At 41.8% G+C, this 26570-nt stretch overlaps 1 protein-coding gene across 2 annotated transcripts in view; it reads left to right on the plus strand.

Moving 5' to 3' along the window:
• The window catches only part of Foxo (forkhead box, sub-group O), a 150801-nt gene that overhangs the window by 112351 nt on the left and 11880 nt on the right, over positions 1 to 26570 (plus strand). For both annotated transcript variants that reach the window (XR_013082457.1, XM_076789736.1), the window contains exon 2: positions 26390 to 26514. Coding sequence is in view for 1 of the 2 variants with exons in the window: in XM_076789736.1 (XP_076645851.1) it covers positions 26390 to 26514 (125 nt within the window). In the remaining variant the exon portion in view is untranslated. The remainder of the gene's footprint in view (positions 1 to 26389; positions 26515 to 26570) is intronic.

Below are 26570 nucleotides of genomic sequence, written 5' to 3' on the forward strand. Positions count from 1 at the left end.
GAGGAGAACGAAGAGGTCGCACGAATACTATAGTACTATAGTGGATCTGCGCGCGAGCAGTCGGGAAACCACCACTGCACAGCCGGCCGTGTCGGCACTGCCGTCGCCGCCGCCGACGCCGCCGCGACGCCCGGCGCCGGCAGACTTTGGGTTTCAGATTAATGGATCATTTTTCTTCCCTCGACTCGACTCGACTCGACTCGACCCGACTCGACGCTCACCTATACCCAGTTTGCGAGCAGCTCACCCCTACGACCACCTTCCTGCACCTTCGAAACTTCCATCTTCCGCTCACGCCAACCCTCCTCTCTCCATCCCCTCGCCCGTCCCCTCTCGCTCTCTTTCTCTCTCTCTCTCTCGATCTCTCGATCTCTCTCCTCTTCCACGCGCTCAGCGCCGTCCCGAATGCATCGTGCACCAGTGCGCCTCGCGATTTTCAATGCGCCCTCCGACCAGCCCGGGGATCGACCGTTCGATTTCGTGGAGGATCTTATTTCTTCGCCTTTTTTTCACCGTAGCTTTTATGGACCGATGAGAAACCCATTGTTCACCGGCTAGTGATTTATCGCTCGGCAGACGTCGCTAGACTGCGGATTTCATGCATTTATTAGTTTACTTTTTTTTTGCTGTACACCGGGCGCCATCTAACACGCGCACCTGAATCGCTTCGTCGACGGAGATCGAGAATTTCGATTGATCGAGGATCATGGATCTTGCAGTAGGGTGGTCCTTATTTTTTCACTTTCGATTTTTTCGGTCGGCTCTTAAATCCAGCACGAATTTCAAGTAATAGTTATTTGACGTAAATGTAAAAACTATGATTCGTGGATCGGGAGTGAGAAGTCATTTTTGCAATTTGCTCGTCGTAGCATACTACACGTAATACTAGGCTAACCCTGCGTTAGGCACGTTAATTTTGCTACCATGATTAGACTGGCCGCTGACGCGCACAACGCAATTAAAACAGCGTATCTATGCAGTTTAAAATTTCGAATATTGCGATAAAGTAGTAAAATATATATACCGACTAAATACATAAAAATGTATGCAACAAGGTACTAATTTTCATGATATGAAAATAAATATTCATTGGGAAGTATACAAATGATGAGATACTGAAGAGATATACGAAGAGACAACGCTCTGTTATTTTCATAGTTTTACACATTTAATAAGGAATACTAATGGACAAAATTGCAAGACACTTTATTGCGCATGTACATGCCACAAATAATGATTACTTTTAATTGCCTTTGCTGTATGCATCAGGACTGCTGGCCAAAATTAAGTCGGCCTTACTAAGAACTAGGAACGGAGAAACAAATATTAACTTGACTAGTTAAACATCAGGCTCTAATTGAAAGATACATAGCGTGAGAAGGTCATAAATAGTGTACATAGTAGTACAGGAATAAATCAAAATTGAGAACGGTCTCGCAGGATGTCCATACTAATTAATTCTCGTCCGTCTCTCTTTCCCTAAACTAAGTTTTCCTTTGCCAGCAGACTGACCAAAATTAATATGATGGAGAGACAAACAGTTAAATTTGTACATTTCTCCCTTCGTTCTTCCTCTCAAAACGTCATTCACTGAACATAATTTTGTCCACCAACGTAATTACGCGACGGGGCGTAAATTTTTCTATTTATCGGGACGTGCAGCTTTCAAATGCCGCACGAACATTGTTTTAAAAGACAATATCCGTTATACGTTGCTCGACGGACCGTGCCATAACCGTCACTGTCTTTTATATCATGTAAAAGCGTGTGTCAAGAGAAATTTATTCTTAAACGACTCAATAACCTCGAAGGTCATACAAGGTCAGAGATGGACGAAACGTTTTGAATAGTTTGTAAATAAATCGTTCACTATACAGTCCAGAGGTGTAAACAAATTGAAAATCAAAATCATTCATGCATGCCCATTAAAATAACTTGGACAACATTAGAAGAAGTTTTGCCGAGAGTGTAATTAACAGAGCCGGAATATGCGTTCATGCACGAGGAAGTCATAATGAACGTTTACTGTATCCTCGTCAATAAAGAACACTTGTAAACACATTAGTAGAAAATATTCAAAATGTTTTTTCGATTTCTGACTTTGTACGAGCTTGAAGGACAGGCGTTTTCATATGATATAAAAAAAATATATGTTTCTTAAAAAATAGTGCCAACTTACAATAGCGCAATAGTGCTAGCAAGAAACTTTTTCCTCTTCCACTGTTTTTGAATATTCATTGTTTCCAAGAAACGCGCTGGCTAGTAATCGCGGCCAACGTTTACGGTTTCAAAATGCAAGAACAAAAATCGCAATTATTAGGCGGACCCATAAGTAATCAATTATTAGTCATTATCAAATTCAACTGGTCGCCCACTTCGTGGCCTGTCAGAGAGATCATAATCACCAGCAGCAAACCTTCCGAACCAACGTTGACACTTGTTGACCTTCAATACATCTCCATAAACATCGCAAATTTTCTTTGTTGTTACCGTTGCATTAAATCCCGCATGAAAATGAAAAAGTATGCAACGACGAATATGATCCTCGGAAGGTACGGACGCCGCCATTTTATTACAGGGTTGTAAAAAATTATACTTTTTAGAATATTTTGAGCACAGGCTACTTTACCGAAAACTGTAAAAGAATACGTGTTTTCTGTTGAACGATCGGTACAGAACTAAATGCAAAACAAATTCTTTGCAAATAATTGATTACTTATGGGTACCCCTAATAGTTTTCCAGCAATCTAGCATCTTTGCGAGACGCGGAGGAACCGGATATTCGCGTCGCGGACAGATTCATAAATTGCAGGGCGAGCGGAAGAATTCGTCTTCGGCGGATCTCTGTGGCCGAGCTAATTCGTGTTAGTGCACCCGCAGAGTGTCCCGAAAAGCGGTCCCGAAGTAGCTCTTATTTCCCCGAAAGCGAGCGTAACCGCATCTCGTTCCCCGGGAAATTTCCCTAGTAAATCCGTGGCCGAGTCACTTGGCCAGCTCGTAAGAAGCGTGCACCACCGTGCGGAGAGGGCGGATGAAGTATCGTCTCGGATGCTCGAAAGTCCAAGTGGCTTACAAATCGCGGATTTCCGTCGCGCCGGCACCATTTACGCGAATACCCGTTTCACTCCCCCCCCCCCCCCCCGCGTGCGCCGAATTTCGAAAATCTCTCGTCGACGCTCGATCAACGTCCGGAACTTCGATTCGGCCAAGAATTATTCGGCCCACCCCCGTCGCGTTTTAACTCCCCTCGCGCCGTTCCGCCATCGTTCATTTTACTACCTCATCCGCCGCTCCAAGGAGCTGGCCAAAAAATGGCGTGCCAACAAGCGCTAGCGAGAAATCTCATGCGCCGGATCGAAAGGCTCTCATTAACACGCTCGCCTCGCCGTGTCCCGACACTTCCACTCGGTCAAGAATTAATTGTCCTTGCAGCTTCACTCCCTTTTGCAACCTTTTGCTGGACGGGAAAATTATGTGAGGGATCAAGGGGTTACATGATATCTAGAATTTCATATTGATAATATGTGACTCTTGAAACTCTTGCACGCTTAACGCTAAAGCTACCAAACGTTAACAGTATCTGGTAAATATTGCCCTGTAAACATGGCACCCCTAAATTTATTGAGACTGTCCGTAATTTTCGACATAATAAATGCTTGGACAAGGAAATTTATTCCACTATTTTCCATAAATGAATTTTTATAATTTCAGTAATTGTAAAATATAAAACCGGTCATTAGACCGTGGGAGGTTTAGTGTTAAAAACTTCAATTTCATAACGATGCAACGAGAGCGATCAATTTGATCTGGATGCACCGAGTAATTGTTATGATAAATCTTAAGCTTTTCAGTTTTTCTTCCACCGGATGAATGACTTCCATTGTGAAGGACTTTTATGATTGGTAGATCGGTTGGCGACCCGATAAAGAGGACACTTCGCGTGTTATCTTGAGTGTTCTTGAAAAAAAGAAAATTTATTCTACAATTTTCCATAAATGAATTTCTATAGTTTCCATAATTGTAAAATATAAAATCGGTCGTTTTGACCGTGGTGGGTTTAGTGTTCAATGTTATTCGACGGAAATTCGTTTTTCTACTGAAAGGATAGTGCAAAACATTTTATTGTTCCCCTTGAAAGTTTCAGCAAGATAAAAGTAATGTCACGTTTGATAGAGCGGTTAAAGTGTTTAAAGCGTAACATTTGCTTTAATATTAAATCATCGATTCCCAGATTGGAGTGGAACTCGAAGAGATAAACCTCCTGTTATTTTAACTCGATGAACGGAAGTCTATTCACGGGACCGGATACGATATGTTTCATAATTCTTTCGAGATTCAGGTCTTAAATTATGTTAGATTTTTTAATAAACCAACGAATAAAAGAGAACCTGTCTTACCGCTGAATTTTTATAGACAAAAACCGGAATAGCCGTCGGTTAACTGCATAAATCTTTCAGCCTCGGCGTTCTTACGGTCGCAGGTTGGCTCTATGTTGGTCCGGTAAATTTGTTTTCTCCTACTTCTCGGAGAGGATAACTCGATTCTTGTTTGCAGCGTTGCGCGTGAGATGTGCCGAATCATTTTATTATTTTTTCATATTTGTACGTGGATTTTCGGGGTATTACTGGCGACGCGAATTTAGTCGAAATAAAAATGCACGGTGTGCGATCGAAGTTTACAAATATTGGAGTAACACTTGTGGCGTTGCATTTGATATTTGTGCAAATTCAGATTTGCACCAATCTAGGATCAACAGTAATCTCCAAGCCAGTGTTCAGAAAAAATAAAATCATAAGAAAATTCAGTTAAGCGAAACTAAAATCATGCAATATACTGATCAATCTTTTAACTCTTTCATATTCCATAATTCGTAAGTTATAATACAATTCAGTTTGTCGAACGTACCACACAAAAATTCTTACCGTCAAATGACGTAAGAAATATCAGTTTACCAGCTAATGTATGACAAAATCTTTGAAAAAAATTGCATTCTGTCGAAATAAGTATAATTCTTGTCAGCTACCATTTTTATAAATATTTTTCGACGTACTATATAGTTTCGTAGTAAACTATATTCTATTCTATATTTTATATTCTTGCGAAACTCCGTAATGCGGGAGGGGGGTCAAAATGTCAAACGGCATAACTTCAAAAACTAAAAACTGACAAGGGTAGTTAATTTTAATTTTAAACTCCTGTTTCTCCAAAAAAAAAAAAAAAAAATATTGAACTTCTGTTATTTTTTGACCCGGCCGAAGATACGTGATCCCATAATCAGTTAATTGGTACAGAGGAGACTCCAACGTAACGAGGGAAACGTCTGAACGCCGACATCGGCACCGTCGCGTCGTCGCTATAGTTTCTCCTCCGGGTGGACCACGAACATTCTCAGCCACTAGCCCGGGGGTTGATGCAATCCGATAAATATCGATCGACCGTCCAGCCTTGAGATTCCATTTAATAATAATAGCGGAACCTCGCATGAAATCGGACCGGGGAATAAGAAAGAAAACGGTGACTGGTCAGGGAGACAAAAACCAACATCGAGAGAAGAAGGCGGACGGAAGAAGAAAAAGAGAAAGAGGGAGAAAGTAGCTTCCCGAGAGGGAAAGAGAGGACGTGGAAAGGAGAAATAAGGCGGCGGGTTCGACAGACTCGGAGGGATGAAGACGGGGGACAGAGCCACCGAGCTTTATTTCCCGGTATTAGCATAATAATTGTAGGACTGCACGAGAGTTGCTCCGCTGGCTCTGTGGCCGGAGCCAACGCATGAATACCGGCCGGACCTGGACGAACAATGAGAGAAATAGGAGCAGAGGTGATCGGTGTGTCCCGAAGACGGATACGTCCAAGTTTTCGGGCGGTTTCCAGAATGGCAATCGAGGCTGACCCTTTTTCAGAAGATCAGACGCGAAAGAAGGTTACGGGACGGTGTCTCGCCGGCTAACCCAGTTGCCTATCTTACCTCGATAAGATATTGCACTCTGCGTCCGTCAAACCATGGCTGCGAAAAGAATGTGTCGCCAAGGCCTGGATGATAAACGTCGCGAAATTAGCCCCACTACCGCGAGTTACACCCCTCGAGGAGCCGCGAAGCTCGAGAGGCCTCGGACGCCGAGGAGTGCAAACATAACACGGGTATGTCTCCTGGACGATACATGACGCTGGCAGGCCCGCGTTGCTGACATATATCGAGAATTCACTGTACCGTCTCTCTCCTGACTCCCCCATGCCATCGCACGCACTGGCGTTATTGGCCGAAAACGAGACCGAGTGAAATTTCAGTTCATTGTTTTTCAACTCCTCCATTACCGTCTATAACTTCAAAATTACTGTTCGACTACAGTCGTTGCGAATTACGTCGCGAACATTTTATCCCTTAATCACGACGCGAACAGATGCGCGAACGTTCTCGCACGCAGGACGACGATTCGTTCCGAAAGTTTTTGAAATATTAATATGGAATAAGAACTAAAAACTCCAATATTTCTTAGCTGCCAATTAAACAATTGCTTTTAACGTTATTGTTTTACCAGACTGTTCTGTATGTCTGGCTTACGCAGCATCTTAAAGTCGTTCCCATGGCAACAAATGCCTCGGAGCGTGCAGGGACAGACTTGGAATTATTTCTGTTCCTTCTGTTTTCCTTTGGTTATTCACCCGTCTCTTTCATCTTGTCACAACTTTGCTTTATTATTAACAAACATGCCAGTGATTCGAGCTTCCTCGCTTGATCAACTTCCGACTCCTCCTGCTGAATTTTACGACAATGCTATAATTCATCTAGTACATAATTATTTATTTTTTTGTTTCAGGTAATGCTCAAATTCGGGTCGTACAACATAAGCCGCGATAGTAGAATCGGGGAGAGGCGGAATTTCCTTATAGTTGGTTCAGTATCTATAGACAGAGGTGAGATTACCAAATTCAAGTTTATATTTGCATATCTCTAGCAACAGGAAGAATATTTGGAATAATGCGTTCTTCCGCAGAAAGCACTATGAAAATTACGATCGAGCATTGCGATGTCACTTTAGCAGGTCACTAAGGTTACAGTCCAAGCTGTACAAAGATATAGTTAACCCTTAAATCTTATAAATTACATATAAAATACAATCATTTTTATAGGTAATATAAAATGTTCAATCTAATTTGTTGACATTTGAAAATGTGGAGAAGACCTTGGAATTTTATCTACGGCTCCTGCTGTGGGCCAAATATACCTACTATTTTAGATAGTAGCGTCTACTGACACAACTGTATTTATTTTTCCACTCATACGAAAAGCATATACGGCGATCACGCGTCGACTGACACTGACATAAACTTTATTTAAAATTAGATATCCACGTAAGAACCGAAGATATGATCTTAAAGGTCAACTCTGAATCTTGCAATGGTAAATTAATAAATTTCCAGACTGCAATATTTCTCGATCGAAACGCCTCGTAACATTTGCATTCTAAAATCCGACATTTTTAACACTGAACCCTTTGCACTCCATTTTCATTCTAAAACTAAATTTTTCTTCCGTCTTAGAATATTTTCATTTTATTCATACGAAACTGATCCGATTTCCACATATAACATTGAAATGTTTAATGATCTATTGAATACAAATTTTGTAATGTAACAAATATTTCGTAATATTTTTTCGTAATTTCTTTGAAATAATACCACAACAATTTCTAGTGGCGCAAAGGGTTAATATTTCGGAGCAGTTTGAAAAACGCCATGAAATCAAAGAATGCTATTGAATCGAAGGAAGGATCAGTGTATGGGGTATTCGGGCGGCTCGCAATTTCCTCGTTTCGGCCACGTTTCGCCGTCTGTCGACTCATTGTTGGCTCATCTTCCCGGCATTCCACTCGAGGAAGGCCGTTCTCGCCGGAAGTTTTCCCCGCATAACAAATTCGCGGGACGCTCGCTCGGCCGCGACGCGGCGTAAACGATGGTTCCTTTATTGCACACACAACCAGTCCATAAACTCGCCCTATCGCAAACACGATAAAGGTCTCCTCTTTGTAATAGACAATCTATTTTTACGCGGCCGATCCCGCACGCTTATCGCGAAGACACTAAATCGGTTGTTCGTCGACATAAGCACCTCTTTTTGCTGGCCTTCCTGCTTCGCAACACGCTCGCGCGCACGCCACCGACTTCGGATAACCATTTAAACGATCAATTAGCGCTCCTTCACGTTTTTCTGATACGTCCGACGAACAATTAATGACTCGCGCCTCCTGGCTTGACCCTGCGCAAGACTCCTGTGACTCGTCTGACGGAATTAGGCGCGAAATGGATGACTCCCGGATGGATGGCTCTGCTTGCTTGCAAATCGCGATTAATATTAACCGGGGATGGGTGAAATATGATTTCCTTTAGGAAATAGTCTATTTTCTCTTCTTCTTCTTCTTCTTTCCTTCTTCAACGTCGCATCGATATCTTGGCCAGTAGCGACCACCGTGTATTTCACTGTTTACATTTCGTCCCATGTGTCTGTAGCTTTTATGAATTCTAGTAGGTTCCCTCCATCTCATTTTATTTCAGATCTTATGCGCACTTTTGAAAATAAAATCCGTTTAAATTCCGTTTGTGAGAAAATGTTTGGCGGATGCTGAAAATACTGAGCACTTATTCTAGAATGATAACGATATGCTAATTAAAAATACACCGATTCGTCTGCTACAAATGAAAAATTGCCGAGCGGTTTTTCCCAAAGAATACTTTCCCCTAGGGCTAGAATTAATACTTTAGTGTCTAACAATAATTACCTCCACATTGAATTCTAACATTCTGATGAAATTTTCGTAAACAATTAGTAAGAAATGGGGGAAAAACAGAATGTAATGTCACAATGACAATCTTACTGTTTCAGTTCGTTATTTCCTGTTATCATGCTTCACCACGTTAAAGATGGATAATCCATCTTTCACCGATGTTCTCACTTAATTACGCTATATCTCGTATTTGTTTGCCGTTCTTCTTACCAAGCCGCGACCGCGTCCAAGAATTACCGCAAACAAAAATCACGGTCGTTATCCACGTTACAATGTATGTTCTCTTGAAATAAATACATATATCTCCGACTAGCGAATTATCGGAAGAAAGAAAAAAAAAATGGCGCACAATTCAAGAGAGTTCCGTCGGTGAATCGAGTAACCATTTTCCTTATCTCGAACGGCGTTCGTTCGAACAGAATGTAAAAGAACAAAAAAAAAAAGAGAGAAACGGGGGGAAAAAAGAAAAATACCGAGATGAAATTAATTTGCCAAGGATGCCGTGTACCGGAACCTCTGTGTGTCCCATTTTTCTCTTTTTATCTGTCTTGCAGACGAAGAAAACATTCTTGTCGCCGACTTCGCGTCGTCTTATCGCTCTCTCCGCGAGTTTCTCGCATCACTCGCGGTTATTAATTACGAGGGCGAAAACCCGGACATCATAAACAGGTTCGGTTCCGCCGAGCTCCCCGGGAAAAGGCGAAGGATTCTCAAACGTGTCGCGTTCTGCATTCGTCACGTGGAAAATAGAGATCCCCCCATTTCTTTCTCGCTGAAACGCGTCCTCTCTTTTGCCCTCTTTTTGGCGGACGACGTATCTGCCATATCGTTCGAATCGTCGGCTGGCGAGGTCTCGCACAAACTGAGGATCCTCGTATGAAATAAAAATTGTTTGCACTAATTGCAGGGCGCTGGGACTAATAGGACTAATGGGGCTAATAGGACTTCTACTGCTCTCTTTCGTAGTTTTACTAAATTTCTACTGTTTCAAGTTGCAACTTCTGGGACACTTATCGGCAAGGCATTTGGGATATATAATATACAGAGTAAACACTGTATAAAAAAAAAATTGTCTGGACTGGTTTTTCTTTGTGAAAGAAGACATTGGAAACGTTGGAAAAATTATATTTGTCGAAGAATATGCTATGCGCAAGTGTTACTGTCACTTGTCGTTAAATATTTATATGCAGAGTAATGAGAGCGCATGGTCCAAGTGCTAAGCTTAGTGTTCTCTTGTGGAGACAGTTTCGTCCACCAATTAGTTCGTACAACGAAGATTTTACTGTGGGGAATTCTGAGGATGCTATTATTCTATTGTGTATTATCCGTGATTATAAGCAATTCTATACCTTATTGTCCAGCCAGATTTATGAAATCAGTCACTGTGCGCCACAAGGATCGCGGTAGAGAGATCATGCAGGGAAGAGGAATCGTTATCAATGGTGTCAGGGTCACTTTGCTCGTTTTATCCCTGAGTTATTCTAGCATCCGAACGCGTTCACTTGGTTCGAGTGGACGAGTTTGATCGCAGTGGTTCAAGTAGCTGTTGGCGTACCGACACGCAATTTTATTGATCGTCGCGCCGCCAGTTGATCCGTCCCGATCGTGCTTTTTGCCGAAAATAAGCTTAGGCTACAGGGAACTTCACCGGCATTGTGCGCACATTATTTCTTATTCAATTCTAAGCTGCTAGCAAGGTGACCCAACATTTCATATAATCAAAGCGACACAGCCATTCTAATCAAAACTTCTAAGCTTATTATCGCTAGTGCTTCTGGAACTCCTGTATTATACAAATCCTAAATCACTTCGGTTCGAACAACCATGTTATCAGAGGAACTGATTTTTAGAGATAGGGCGGAGAGTTTTGGGCACCGCACACAGCCATGGCCGGCAACGTGTTAAACACTGTACTCGAAACTTTCTAAACCGTTCATTATGATAAAGAAAACCATGCACAGATTAGTCAGTGTAAACCAGTCCTCTGCAACTAATTAAATCTGAAATAATCGCGATGACTACAATTGATCTACAATAATTACAGTAAGAAGAAGATTGACAGGATTTCTGAATTTTTTTTTTTTTAAGTGAAAAATAAAATATTGATATATATGTATATAAAGATGCTTTAAATATACTTTAAATATACTTTAAAAAATCATTATACTTTATATTAATATTAATATAAATATTTCGCTCATTTCTTGAGCCATGCACTTGAGTATGCAGCCAATTATTGAAGAAAACAAAACCGCCCTGTATTCTCAATTTGTTGATAGCCTGTTACTGCAAAGTCTAGTAGACAGGTTTAGAGTTTGATTGAAGTCGACCAGACAGTAAGTTGGCTCACCTGTTGATAATGCGTTAAGATTCTTACACGCGATATATGTCTCAAGTGTTTTTCCTCTGGGAGAGATAATTCTTAAATCCCATAGGGAATGCTTAGCATTACAGCCTACGGCCGCCTCTATATTTATCACACGTTGATTAGAGATATACCCCGGACTTTTTATAGAAATCGTTCGATTTCACGTTTCGTTGATTGTCTTTGGAACGTGCGAACATTCTTGTCACGAAAGAAAATGTCGGACGGGATCCATCGAACATAGCCTGCCTTCTTATTTTTACTGTTCGGATTGCTCGCACATGTCAATGCACCTGAAAGCGCCGCTCGATTATCTTATCCGATGGTAGTTTTATCGCATGGAAACGTGTGCGCGAGATTCGTGTTTCCGTTACATAACGAATTATCGGGCACGTTGCCGCGATGCGTGTGCCTGTAATTAAGTGAAACTGAAAAACGAACTTGTTTCGACGTATACGGTATAGCGACCCCGAGAAGTATCGACACACTAGAAATTCGATTTTCCGACAGTTCGGAATATTTTAAATTTTGTATTTTCCTAAACAAGAGTCGTACGACAACGAAACTGCACTGATCATAATTTTTAAAAATTACACGTTATCTTCTAAGGTGCACATTTTTTTCGCGAAAATGCTAAAAATTCCTGAGGTGATTCCTGGGGTCATGTGAAGTAACTTTTTCCTTTGCGAAAATTCTCTCCGAAGCTTTGTTAAGGAGTTATTAACGAAAAACACGGACCAATCAGGACGCGGCTAACAGTGGACGGACTGCGGCATGGCGGCTGAGTGTGGCGTTGCCATTGGCCGAGCCGGAACCCGTCCACAGTAGCCGCGCCCTGATTGGTCCGTGTTTTTCATTAATAACTCCTTAACAAAGCCTCGGAGAGAATTTTCGCAAAGGAAAAAGTTACTCCGAATGACCCCGAGAATCACCTCTTGCAAGGAAGCACAACATTTTCGGGACACCCTGTAGATCGCATTGACACAGTTTTTGTTGATTTGAAAATGAATTCTCTCCGGCTAATTCCATTTGGACCCGTGTCATCTGCAAAAATCGGTGGCACGTTCTTTATGATTTTTCGTCCACGGGCAATTAAGCAATTTGCTAGATGATCGTCACGCAAGAGGCGGCAGCCGAGATCCGAGATTCGGTTCGCATGGTTTCCGGCTCGTAGCCGAGTTAGGAGGATTCGACGTTGGCCCAGGCAGGCGTCGCGACGTCGCGTGGGCGTCAAGGGCATCCATCATGCCTCCGCGTGAATTACCGCCGTTCCCAACCTAACCTGAGTTGTTCCTAAAGAAGCGGCAGATCGGGGAAAAGCTGGAAGAAGGATGTCCGAACTGGATCTCTCACGGTCGGTTCGCGGGCGACGAATTTTCTCTGGTCCTGTTTTGTTCTGGCTGCTCGTCTTTTTTCTTCTCGGCTGCTTCTACCTTCGGTTCCCACGTTTTCGAGATCTTTTTTCTGCGATCTCGTTCACTTCCGCTCGTCGCCGGTCAGGATCGACGACCCCCGAGCGATTTCTTCGTCCCTAGCCGCGAAATGCTGTTTCTTTTTAAACGGACGTCTGACCGCAACGAATTAAAAATTTCGACCACTTTTTATCGTGTAACTCTCGAATCTTCGAGCGCACACTCTTCCATGGACGGTTTTTTCTTTCAAGATTTTCGAAAATGTTGCAAACATTTTCCACGAGAAGTTAAATCCCACAAGTCTCCAATTCTTGAAAAAGAAAAATAAATACATTAATTATCTGTTCGCCAATGTTTTATTATTTCACATTTCTTAGCAATATTTCAATTAAATTAGCATTGATCGGTGCATAAAAGAGTCTACGTTTCCATTTAAAAAATCAAAGTTGACCTTCAGATCTCTTAAACGCCTCCACTTATATAGAAATCATGTATTTCCTTGAAAATGGTGATTCCCAAGGTTATTTGAAACAACTTTTTCCTTTACGAAAATTTTCCCCGAGGCTTCGTTCAGGAGTTATTCACGAAAAACACGGACCAATCGCAGCGCAGCTATAGCTGGCGGGTTCCGCCTCGGCGACAGATGGCGCTGAGCGCGACGTTGGCATTGGCCGAGCCGAAATCGGTCAGTTGTAACCGTGCTCCGATTGGTCCGCGTTTTTCGTTAATAACTCCTTAACGAAGCCTCGGGGGACATTTTCGTAAAGGAAAAAGTTGTTTCAAATGACCTTGGGAATCACCATTTTCAAGGAAATACATTTTTAGGAGAGCCCGTAGACCGCACTAAAATCCCATGGCAATTAATTTCGAGGCAGAAAGAACTCGCGGATGGAGACTCAAGGAAAATGTCGGACAGCATCTATTAAAACGGCAGACCGGAACTGGACGTGACAGACACCTTTAAAAATTAATACGAGGACACTTATGTCATCGCATGGGCGCTCGCAGCGCACACGGCGGAGGATATCGGTCAGAAGTAGAGAATGCTTTCGCTCGAATTAGATCCGGGAGTTCCGGGACTGTCGGCGCACGCCGATTTCGCCACAATTTATACGCGCCAGTATTTTTGCACAATTTCTGCCGGTTATGAGAACGTGCTAGCGTGATGGCTTCGCCTTGAAAAATATAGCTGGAATTTATCGGGAGGACTCCCATGTGCGCTCTCCCCGCGTTCTCTATCAACGACAGAATATCCATTATTCGTCACTGTCCCTGGTCCAGGAACGACTCAACCAGGATAAAATTACGAATCGTCCTACCGAAAATCGTTCTGGCATTCTATTTCGGATCCTCGAATTTATACGCCCGACAATTTACTCGCGAAGAAGCTCCCTCATGACGTTCCCAACTGTTTCTTGGAGGCTGTTAAGTCCGGAATAACCGCGAGAAGCTATTAGGTCGCGTAATATGAAATATTAGAACCGCCATTGTATGAACTAGTTGTAGGACGATAGTGTTCTCAAAAGAGAATTTTCATTTAATAGAGTAACAACTGGACTGCGGATTTTTATGCGAAACAAAAATTGTCCGAGTCTATTATGAGAGACTGAAATTAAATTATACTTTCCGTTTTAATGACTTTAAAAAGTCAGAAATAATATAGTATCCATCTTTGTCATAAATGCATGAAATCCGTAGTCTAATAATTTCATGTCGTTTGTGTTAATCCGAGATGAACTGTATGATTATTATGACAATGAATCTCCCAAGATTTCGATTGCAATATGTCCTTGAGTAATGAAGTTCGTGAAGATGTCGGGAATAAGCTATAATTATTTAAATGATTCCCAGATGGTTTTATTTAAAATTTTTCAGAAATTTTGTGTTTGCTTTAGTTTGAAAATAACGATCCACGAGAGTAGATCGAACTGTCGATTTTGTTTTCTTAATTTTCAAACAGTTTAAACCTTCTTGATCCGTATTTGTTAATATTCAACACAGAAAAATTTTGTTTCATATCTCCAGAATTGACGACCTCGGTGCAAAAACTGGGTAAGTCGAGATACAGAAAATTATTTAATTCTTACTGCAACCAAACGGCACAACATAAAGAAATACGTAAAATTACAATAAGCACGATTTTCCTGAGAAATGGATTTGTCCGGATATGGCACCAAGGTCTTCAATTACACATTACAGAAATTAATCACGACAATCGTTTGCGCGGAACACACGCCGAAACGTGTCAGAGATTCGATCAAGCCAACTAACTGTTGTTCGGTTTATACAATCCTGGCAAAATCAATCGTCCTTGTTATTGATCACAGGTGCGCGTTCGTGTGTGTCTTAGCTGGTCAGGACGATTCGTCAAAAAGAATTCGCAATGACAACGGTCGAGGAGAGCTGACCGATCTGCATAACAAACCTCGATCGTTAGTCAAAGTCGCCGCGAGTGATTGAATTTTTTATTCGACCGATCGCGGTTGCAATCAATTCGCTATCGTCGAATTCATTCTTTAATCATGCTGCAACGACCATCGCAGGAATCGTCGCGTGCACACTTTCGCCTCTACGATTATGTTGAATTTTTCAGCCTAAGTGGCAGAGCTTGCCATGGTTGCGTTCAAGCTAGAGGAATTTAAAGTCAAAGACTGGAATTTTGGAAAATTCTGAAATTGTCTGCGTAAATAAAATAATTACAATAAGCTTACTCCTCTTTTCGTGTCATAGTCGAACATTAGGGGATGAAATTATCGCTTGAAAATGATTCCAGAACTTGCCATGGTTGCGTGCAAGCTAGAGGAATTTAAAGGCAAAGACTGGAATTTTGTAAAATTCTAAAATTGTCTGCGCAAATAAAATAATTAGTATAAGCTTACCCCTTTTTTCGTGTCATAGTCGAACGTTAGGGGATGAAATTATTATTATTTTTATATTTACGAAACTGGAAAAAATTTTTAACATGCCCTGTCCTTTCGGACAATCTTTCAATTATCTTTCGTTCGCCTTTTAAGCGTTTCGTGCTCCATTGCAAACATTGACCTGAACGTTGCACGCGTTAAACTAGTTAATTTTCCTAGCGAGGCACCACAAATTGCTGCAACAACGATTTTTTTTCATAGCATTTATCGAGGTTCAAACGAGAAGAGTGATCGCTCAATTTCGACAGCCTGAAAAATGCTTTTTATTACACTTTCACGGCCATAACCCGGATAAAAATAAGGCTGCCGCAAATTTTATATTTTGCAATAGAACATTACATAGTCCGGGAAATTCTACGGACTCGTTAAAAAATTTCGGCATCTTGCCTAGTTGCCTCTCTTCAACAATCTCTTCTAACGTATACATGGTGTTTCCGAAATAGGGGTAGAAAAGACTTGATGGTGATTCTACCGTGCAGAAATCAGTCGAAAAAGGAAGTACTAACATTTTTCCGTTCTACTATTCGTTTTCGAGTAAACCGAGTTCGGAAATTCACCGATGCAGACGCGTCTGACTACCACCAGCCAATTCTACTTCCTGCAGAGATCGCGAACTCGGCGGATTTTCGAACTCATTTTTCTCGAAAACGAAGCCTTAAATGAAAAAATGTTATTCCCTCTTCTCGACAGGGTTTTGCGTGTAGAATCACAATTTCTGAAACGACCTTTTCAGTCCTAAACTCACTATGAAATTATGTGTAGAACCCGTGATGCCATCTATGGTGCACGCGGCACGGAACTCGTTAACCCATTAAAGTCCACGTGGACATGATTCATTCATTCCTATAAATACGAATTTCACTCTTTCTCTGAAATTGTCCATATTTGATCTGTTTTTCATAATCTCCACTCATTACACTCCACTTTATGCGAAATAAAACTACACTGATTCCAAGAAACAAGGATCGAGGAAAAGTTTAATTCTTTCCCTGACAATTTCAATGATCTAGACAATATTATCATTTCAATTTTTCTAGTGTTTCTATTTATCCATAAAAGCATAAAACCGTGCAGTCAACTAATTATCGTGGCAACGCAGAAAATCGTTTAGCGGTTAGGAAGATACTAAAGGTGTGACTACTATCGATATCTCATCGACACTTAACGACATATCGATAACGTCGTTAAAATATCGTTAATGCAAATTAAAGGAGCAACTGGTATTAAGTCAACGATGTTTGGCGATGTTTCGCGTTCGTGCTGGATTCCGATATTTGTCGACAAGAGTATCGATAATCGCGTTTCAACCTTACACAGCGTGTTACGGCATTGTTGCAATGTTCGCCGAGCGTTCGCCGCGGTGTTGGTCGTCGTAGCCGTGTTCCCGGCGAGTTCGAAAAATCGACGTCCACCTAAGTAACCTAACAAAGCGAGCAAGTTCCGCCCTCGGGTCCGGGGCGTGTGCCAAGAGATATCGGGAAGGAGGCACGACTACACTCGCGCTTGTAATTCTGCGACAAGAAGACTCGGTTAATTCGCCTCGAGTCTCGCAAGCTGTACCGGGCGGGCGAGCGGATTCCGGCCGATTGCAACCACTTAAATCAAGGACCTGGACTGGCAGCCAAATGCGAGATCGAACGTTCAATTCGGACGGCGGTGAACTGGCAGCACTGGCCGAAGAGAGAGAGAGAGAGAGAGAGAAACGAAAGTAACGAGGGACGAAGCGACAGGGACGGCAGAGAGGGAGAAAAAGAGAGTCGCCCGGGGAGGAAAGAGAATAATAGGAAAGAGAATAATAGGAAGACCGGGCGGAAGTGGATATAAGAGGGAAACAGTGAGCCAATTCGCTAATCCCGATTTCCGATCGCGCACGTCGATTCTTGCGTATTTACGTTAACAGCTCCAATCAGTTCTCTTCCCATTTCCTTGCTCGCAGATTCACCTCGGCTCGCTTCCTCCTTTGATCGGCCGATTCGCATTCCACGGTTCTTCTCGTTCTCCTACCTACCCCCTTTCTTCCCCTACGACAATGCATGTTCTACCCCCGTTCCGAAGGCACGTTACGCTGTGGCGAACCGCGCCGCGCATAGAGAAACACGCTCGCGCATAGAGAAACACGCTCGCGCTCGTATTCCCGGCGACTCCGCCATATTTTAAAGATTTTCGAGTGCACGCGCTTTTCCACGGGACTTGCCGTTTTAACAAAAAATTCAAAAAATTTGATCTCTTTTATCCGCTTTTAATCCGCGCGATCTTCGGAACGATGCACACTGGTCCAAAACGCGAAATTTAGTGACATTTTGCCAAAAAATCAACTGTCTCGTATTGACTTACGTTGAGTGCTTATTGCTTCCTAAATATCCATCAACCTCGAAAATGGAAAAATTAATCAAATTTAATAAATACCACTACTGTAATAAACGGTTGAAGATTATGTGCACTGCATTAAATTGTGCTTACCCATTTTTGTCATAAATGCATAAAATCCGCAGTCTAGTCCTCGTGCCAGGGAAAAGGGTTTTATTCTTTCTCGGTCGATTTATGTCTGAAAGAATTTATGCACATCAGTATAAACTATTTTCAACCGATTGAAACGATTAGAAAAGGAACGGAATTTTTTGTGGACAGTTTTCAGTGCACTGACAGTCCAATGGATTAATATTAATTCATCGTAAACTCGCTAGGAAGTTGCCAACAACGAATCACCCCCACCCTAAAGCTCTCGATACGTTTATTTATCACGAGCAGCGTAAAAAACAATGTCAGATAAGGCTTCTCGAAACGCGTATCTCGTCGTCGGCGTTTATTACACAACGAAACAGCGAAAATACGTTCGCATTTAAGGTCAGCGAGGTTGCTCGTCACCGAGTCCGCAGAATAGATCGCGGGTAGATCTTCTCGGCGGGGGATCGCCGTGCTCCGTCGGACTCGAAAAACCGATTCTCCCGGCAGATAAAGAAACAGATATATCGTGATCTCGCGGAAGCTGAAAAATTTCGTGGTCTGTGTTCTTCTGGACCCCGTCGCGGTAATAGATTCTTTTATCGACTCGGCCCCGGAGTCTAGACCTCGCTCCGGTCTCTTTATCGCGGCTGAATTATCGGCAAATAGAAAAGACTCGGCCAGATATCTCGGAGGAAAGTTCAAAAGTTTATCATGACATAGGTGCGGATAATTGATCGAAGCTCCCTGCGCTTTCCCTCCTCTCGGCTGTTTTCCAACTTTAATGCCGAAGTTCCTCGACACGCGTAGATCGGTCCCGGCGCGGCGGCGCAGAGTGGCCGATTTTTTCGAAAATGTGGGACCAAAATCGAATTCTTAGTGGGACTTGAAAATTTAATTCGTTTCCGAATAATATAGAATACACCTTTCAATCTTCGTAGATAGTTCTTGGCATATTCAGTTCGAGAAATATGATTATTAGAGCTTAAATAATTTCGAATTTTCCTGAGAACAACTAACGAACTAACATGAAGATAACTAATAACTAGACCGCGGATCTTTATTATGCATTTATCGTTTCTGAAAATTTTCATGCTATAATATAAAAATCCACAGTATTTAGTACGATTTTTATTTATATCGGATCTACGAACGTCACTACTACTGAAAATTAGAATTTATTTGTGTCCACTTTCCTAAAATTTGCCGACAAAAATTGAAAATTGCATAAACATCCGCAGTCTACTAATAGCTAACCATAAATGAAACGGATAACCAGTTATAAACGGAATTTAATCGAAAGAAAAACTTATCAGATATACGAATCAAATTTAAAAAAATCATTTTAGAAATTGAAAATTATTGTTTACCCTAGTTTTCGTATTTGACCACCGTTGTTGGCCAGCGCAATTGGTAAATAGATGCTGAAGTGTAAAAAAGTTGCGTTTTTAAGCAACCGTCGACGTTTATGGTCCCATTAATTACCTGAACCTAGAACATAATCACTCCACTTTCATTTCGTATTTCACAGGGTAACCCGTTTTCCGTCTTACCAAGCATGAACGAATGCAAAAGAGAGGAAACATTATTTCTGCGCTCGAAGCTCAGTACGAGGTCCTTTTTTTCATTTGGGAGAGAGGGGTAGCCGCGGACACTTAAGCGTGCACTACTGTGTTAACTGGTAAAGTCGATCAACCCGGTGTTTGTCCCTTTTGTCCGGGCATCGCGAATTACCGGTGCCACGGGTCTTTAAACGGACCGTCTTCGCACTTTCGTCGGAAGAACGACTTTCGAGTTCCGTTATCGTGTCGCCCACGCGGAAGATAGTGGACGTCCGCGGCAGGACAGCCGGACAAGTGTATACTCCATAAATTACGCGTTATACAGTCCATTCGAGAGCGAGATAACCACCCCCGAGGCCCCGTGGCTCCGCACATCGGACGCCCCCATCTTCGTTCCGTTCCTTTCGCCAGCCGTACGACCGGCTGTTTCTACAGACTTTATACGGTTTTTGACGAAAGTGCTGGGGTTTATCGACGGTCACGAGAGCGCCGACTGCTCCCGCCAGAATCAACGAGCCACTTCGATGGAACCCGTTTCTCGATTGTCCCCTGTCTCTTTTCCCTCTTTCTCTCTCTCTCTCTCTCTCCCTCTTGTAGACTCCGTGCTAGCCAGCGTCGGATCACTTTCCTGCTTCGAATAGTATACCGATATGCGAGGAAAGCGTCCGCCGTGAAATTACGGTATTCCCGTGGACTGGGTGTTAGTCGCCTCGCGTCGTCGTTCCGAGGAAATCGTGTATCGGCGTCCTGTCGAACTTCCCTCCATTTTAGTATTATTTTTATGATTATCATCGCTGGACTGCCGATTTTTATGCAAAACGAAAATAGTTCCCGTCGACAGCGAGAAACAGAAATTAAATGAAATTCGCGACAGTGCCCTTAACACCAGAACTACCGGACCAGTCAATATGAATGGTTCCTAATTATTTTTCTTTTACATTTACCGAAATTGTACAAATGTTTTCATCGGAAATTTTTTATTACAATACAATATTACAATAAAAGTTGTATGAAGTCTGAATGGGCAGAGTCTTGCCACTGTTACAAAGCAATATACGTCAGTCGCATTTATTGCTCGGTAGTTCTAGTGTTAACACTAGGTTTACGGGACCCGTAAAAATGACGGGTTCTAATGTTTTTAATTTACGATTATTGAGATTGTGAAGATCCATCTACGTGGAATTACTCAACAAATTTATTTCCTTAGGTATTATCGCCCATTCAAGCAGATTGTCATGTTTTGTTGAAATTTTCATTTCTTCGCCTTCGAGGTCATCCCAAGGTCATGGTATACTAAGTCGTTGAATTCGTCTTGACACGGGCTACAATACTGTTAAGTCAAAAAGACAAAGTGCCATTTTAAAAAATGAAGGTGAGCTTGACAATACTATAAAAAAAACGTTTTTCGAACTTTTTTTATTGCAATATACAGCCAAACGAAAACTGATCAACTTTTGTTGAAATTCTTATTTTTATAAAGTAATGTAAAATACTCACTTTTAATGCTCCGTAAACCTAGTGTTAAGGGGGCGTTCTTGTTCTCGAGGCATCGTGCGAACTTGGTACTGGTGGGAGGAGCTTGTAAGAATGTGTGGGAGGAGCTAAGGAATATCGGTGGGGAGATGGGCCTTGCCGCGCTGATCCAATGAGAACTGGTGGGAGGGTTTAAGAATATTGTAAACGAAAAAATAATTTCCACATTTGAAATTCTTCGGTAATATAAAGGCAGTAAATTCCTTTCATTCTACTAATACTTCATAGACTCTATTCTGATTAATTGATCCAACGGTTCCACTAATTGCAAGAATCTCCCACTTCTCTTTTACTCCTCCCATTAGTTTCCTTCGCCCCTCCCACTGGGGGCGTTAGTTGGCTTAGCTCCTCTCACTACACTGCTTAGCTCCACCCACTAAATTTCTTAGCGCCTCCCATCAGTTTCCTTAGCTCCTCCCACAAGATCTCTCTGGCATCATTCACCCGGCATTTTCATTAAAAAAAGTAGTATGAATTATAATTGTAATACTTTCAACGAATACTTCATAACGAAAATTATAAACTTCCTATTAAAATCCAATTTCTATCTCGAACAATATTATGTTCCCCATCGTCTATTACTCTAAAAATATTCTATCATATTTGTCATCGTAACAATCAGAAAATGAATAAAAGTAATAATAAGAGTTCCTGTAATTTGTTCGTATTTTTGCCGGTAGCGTAAAGAAATAAATTAAGAGGATAAAGCGAAATTGTATTGAACGTCATTAAAATTAATACTGCGTCATATTATAAGGATTTTTATACTCGATGAATGCATAAAGTTCCAATATCTAGATACTATATAGCGAATAAAAACATGAAAGGGGATGCGAACCATATCAGAGTGAAAAGAGGGATTTCGCAGACTGGCGTGACTACCACGGTGCTTTAGTTAAAAGTTCACAACTGAACGACATAAGCTTTTGCAGATATTTTGTATAGCTGTTTAGATTGCAATGCAATCGCGGATTAATAAATTTTCCAATTATTTTTACTTGAAACGCGGTTTCACGGAAGCGGTACAGTGATAGCAATTCCGGGGGCTGCTGAAATAAGGAGGAAACTCAACTTTCACATAATTTGAGCGAACCAAAAAAAAAAAAAAAACGATTGAAAATCAAGCACTGATGGTCAAATGAATATTGATATAAACTTTTGCACTGGATTTGAAATCGGTATTGTTCTTACTGGTCCGAGAAATACAAATTGAATATTGAAGCTATCTCGTTCGAATTAGGTACACCACTGAATTCATTTTGCTCTAAATTTTTTAAAATACTGTGAAAATATGTATATATGTAGTACAGTGCTCTTAAAAATACAAAATAATTTCTTTTTATATTTTATATTACTTTTTTTATATTTTCCAAAATTTTGCATACTCAAGCTTGAAACATTTTTGTAAAAAAGTTTATTACTTTACTACTTTTTTGCAAACAAGAACTGCCCCCTTATCGGTGCAATCCCATCGTTCGAAGACACAATGCAACACTTTCCGCTTTACGTGGCCGTTTCGAATGTCGTCGATCCGTCTAAAAACAGTTTAATAAAAACACGCCAGGACGCCAGTTCATAGTGTCCGGTTGTTAGCTCCGCCCACGGGATCTGATTGGCTGTTTCCCATCGAGTTGAGGTTCGCTCGGTAAACTTCCACCGAGATACGTTGATCCGAGAACAGGACTTTCCCCCGCGTGTAGGATTCCGTGTCGCGGAGGAGGAACGGCGGGGAGTCGATTTAAAAATCGGAACGACGGCGCCAAAAATGTTCTCATCTTCGGAGCGTACGGTCGATAAGGGCGGAGAAATGATAGAGCTGTAAAATTCTACCGTATAGTCAGCGACTGAACGACTCGAATAGCTCGGATCGTCGTCGTGAACCCTACGAGGTCTATCACCGTACAAAAGGTAAAAGGAATCGGCGATGCGAATCGATCGTAAAATCGCGTCCTCGCCGGTACTCGCGACAACGCCTCGTCAATAAATACTTGAGCTTCTCGATGGCGACCGGCTGCTCGACGTATTCCTCGAAACGATCGGTCAACTTTTCAGCATAAAGCTCGCAGCGAAAGTAACGAGTTTCAAGACGGATTTATCCGTTCGAATTTCAGCACACACTATTCGACCACCACGCACAGGGTGTCCCGGTATTGATGGCACAACCGTCGAGGGGGGTGATTCTACGTGAGAAAATAAGTCGAAAATACGGAATAACATTTTCTCGTTCGAGCCTTTGTCTTCGAGATAATCGTGTGTAAAGATGCACGAAGTAGAATTGGCTGGTCATGATCAGACACGCGTCAGACGATTCCTGTCGATTCAAACTCGATTTTCTCGGATACGAAGCTTCCGATTAAAAAGTTTTATTCCACATTTTCGACTTGTTTTCTCGTGTAGAATCACCCTCCCCTCGGTTGTGCTCCGTTAATACCGCGACACCCTGTATAACGCAAGGAATAAGTGATACACGGGTCGCAGCGGTTATTCGGACCATGCGTGATTTCACAGGGCTTTTTGTTGTTCTTTTTATGAAATGTGACAAAGAAATTTTCAAGTTCAAGTCTCTTGCCAATTAAGAACGGATTTTTATAGTACAGATATTTATTACTTAATACTTCGCTGCACTATAAACATGTATCTACACCCATAAACAGCATATACTATACTATACGACCCATTTGTAGCCATGTTACGCGAACGATACCGCAATTCTGGCACTATTTTATAGGAATCTGTGTTATACAGGATTTATTATACATGAAAGACCAGCTGTATAATAACATAAATCTTGCATTATGCAGGAGCATCGAATGAAAGTTACCGCTTCGAACATTTTCCAAAGTACAAAAATTTTTAAAAATTGTAGCCTGAAGGTGTACAGTAAAGAGAATTATCAATATTAATAATTATTCTTTTATAAATAAAGTCACTGGCATAAAATTTTTTATAATTCTTTCTGTATTTCCTATAATTTTAAAAATATCTAAAGATGCCAATTGTTACTGACCCGTTCAACGTAATAGTTTGCAATTGAAAGTTGGAAAGCACAAAAGAAGGAGGGTCGTGGTGCACTTGATCCAGCAATGATCTCGCGAAATCCCTGTAAAAATCACGTTCAAACTTTTCAAGAGACGCCGCCACCTTTTATCGTGTATTCTCATGGCAGACATCGAAACGTCTTCAAAACGCTTTTACCCGTGTCTTTTGTACAAGCAATGCAGAAAGATATGAATTATCAAAGTCGGCGTCCAAAGTCCAGCCGCACAACCTCCCCGAGTAATACCAATGCCGACGGCATGTCAGCTGTGACAGTTCATATCTCGAGAACGGCTTGTACAAACTGCACAGGTGGTGTTTTCAAAATGGCACGATATCGGTCACAAGAACGTGCAGCGGGAAATATCGGGATTCTAAAAATTTTTAATCAATTAATTCGCGAAGCTTTTCGGGTAAATCACAAAATTATCACCAGGTCTCCGTTCCCTTCAATTTCATGAAAATAACAACATTGAATTTATTGAGAGATTTATCCCGACATTTTCTACGAATACATTTTTACAATTCTAAGAATTGTCAAAAAAGGAGACCCGTCATTTGGCCGTGGTAAATTCAGTGTTAAATTTAAAAACGGTCAACCGCGAGTAAATGTATATATTAATACAGCGAATAAAAATATTTCGAATTGAAAAATTATCAAATGTAGGAGAGACGAGCTGTATTTAGACGACCGCCTGCATCGAGCCTGATTCACAAACCGTAATTACGTAGGGTGCGTGAGAGAGGTTCGAATTACACAGTGCCACTATAACTTCGCACAGTGGGCTATCAGTATGCCCGTAAGAAGAGTCAGTCCGGTAGCTTCTCGAGCATACCGTGTGTTTAACCAATTCAATCGTGCTTTCCTCCTCGGCTGCGCAATTTCGAAAAAGTAATTTTTATTTGCCGCGGTATCGTGCCCTCTTTACTTAAAAGACCCCCACTCCCCCGGCCCCGTTTCGCATGGAAGACGAAGACGAAGGGAAATTGTTATCGCTTCGCGACGCTACTTTCATATTAGGGTAGAAGCTTTTCCGAAAATTTTTGGGAGGAAGTACCGGGAGCGCCGTAGCCGATTCAATTTGCCTAATGAACAAGCCAGGAGGAGAGCATGTCTCTGTCTACAGAGAACAGTATTATAAAACCCATCTCTTGTGACTCAGTCTCCCGGATCGATTCTGTACACGACACGAAACGAGCCTGACAATGCAATCGCCCGTGTAGATTTCAGCCGGTCGCGTTACCCGCGAGCGTAAGACAATAAAGAAGCTGGAATCGAAATATCGATAACGGCGAGACAGTCGGTGAAGAGAGGAGACAGACAAGCTTCGGTCCGAGAGTCGTAAATTTCGGCCGAAATTGAAATTATACTGTTGCGGAGAAAACGGACGCGGTAGGGTTCCATTAGAAAATTCGCGGCACCGCGATTGTTTCCCTGAGAGCATAACCGCCGAAATCATCTTTCCCCTTACCTTCCTCTGATCGCGATCTATCGGCCCTGCCTAGGGCTCGTTGCAAAATTTCTTTCGCTGGGAAATTAACAATGCAAAATAATCTTTGTGCCTTGATCACAATCTGTGCAATTTTAACAACATGATTTGTAATTACTGGGTCGTAGAAAAAAAGGGAAATCTAAAACAGTATAAAGACCAAAAGAATTCAAGAACCTTGCAATCGAGGCAGAACATTTTTATTTTGCAGAAAAGTCCGCTGTTCTATCGCCGTAAATATTCAGAATTAAATTAAGAATAGTTAAGCGATATTAAGTCTTTTCCTATCTTGGACATACAAATGTTCAGAATGAAATTTAAGAACAGTGGTGACAAGCTGAGAATTAAAAGCGAAAAGAAATTATAAGAAATTTCTTGTGTCCCGCAACTGAAAATCGAACCCAGTAGTTCCTAGTAAAAATTTACAATTACATATAAAATCTCTTCCTGCCCCTCAAACTATGTAGTTTCCAAAAAAATTATTACAACGGACATTCCTTAACTTGAGGATACACGAAACAATGTCCGAGAGCCCATGTAAATTCAACATCTCCCTCCATGCGTCAGAATGAAAATGAGATTCTAGATTCCTTTGACAGCCAAGAGGAAAAATAAAAAATGATCGTAAGGTGCCTAGAGTAATACAAACGACTGTTTCCAGACGTTTTTTGTTTTAACGTTGCGAATGCAAATATCGAAGTAAAATTCTCCGAAGCAGTTTTTTGCGAACGGGGACGCGAACGAAATCTAAACGCAGGTTGAAAGTAGACACGCGGGTTATTGTTGCAACGAGACAAGGGAATATTCGACGCACGTCGTGACCAGCGGAACGCTCTTTCTGTTCGCAGAACTCCATAAGACACAACCTGTCGTTGCACAGCAGATTCATGCGGGTGCAGAACGAAGGCACCGGCAAGAGTTCCTGGTGGATGATCAATCGGGACGCGAAGCCTGGCAAGTCCTCGCGACGAAGGTAAAACAGTCGGAACTGTTCCGGACTAGTGCATGGTAGACGATGGCTAGAAGTGT

The sequence above is a fragment of the Halictus rubicundus genome, chromosome 6, assembly GCF_050948215.1.
Source record: "Halictus rubicundus isolate RS-2024b chromosome 6, iyHalRubi1_principal, whole genome shotgun sequence".
Lineage (NCBI taxonomy): Eukaryota > Metazoa > Arthropoda > Insecta > Hymenoptera > Halictidae > Halictus > Halictus rubicundus.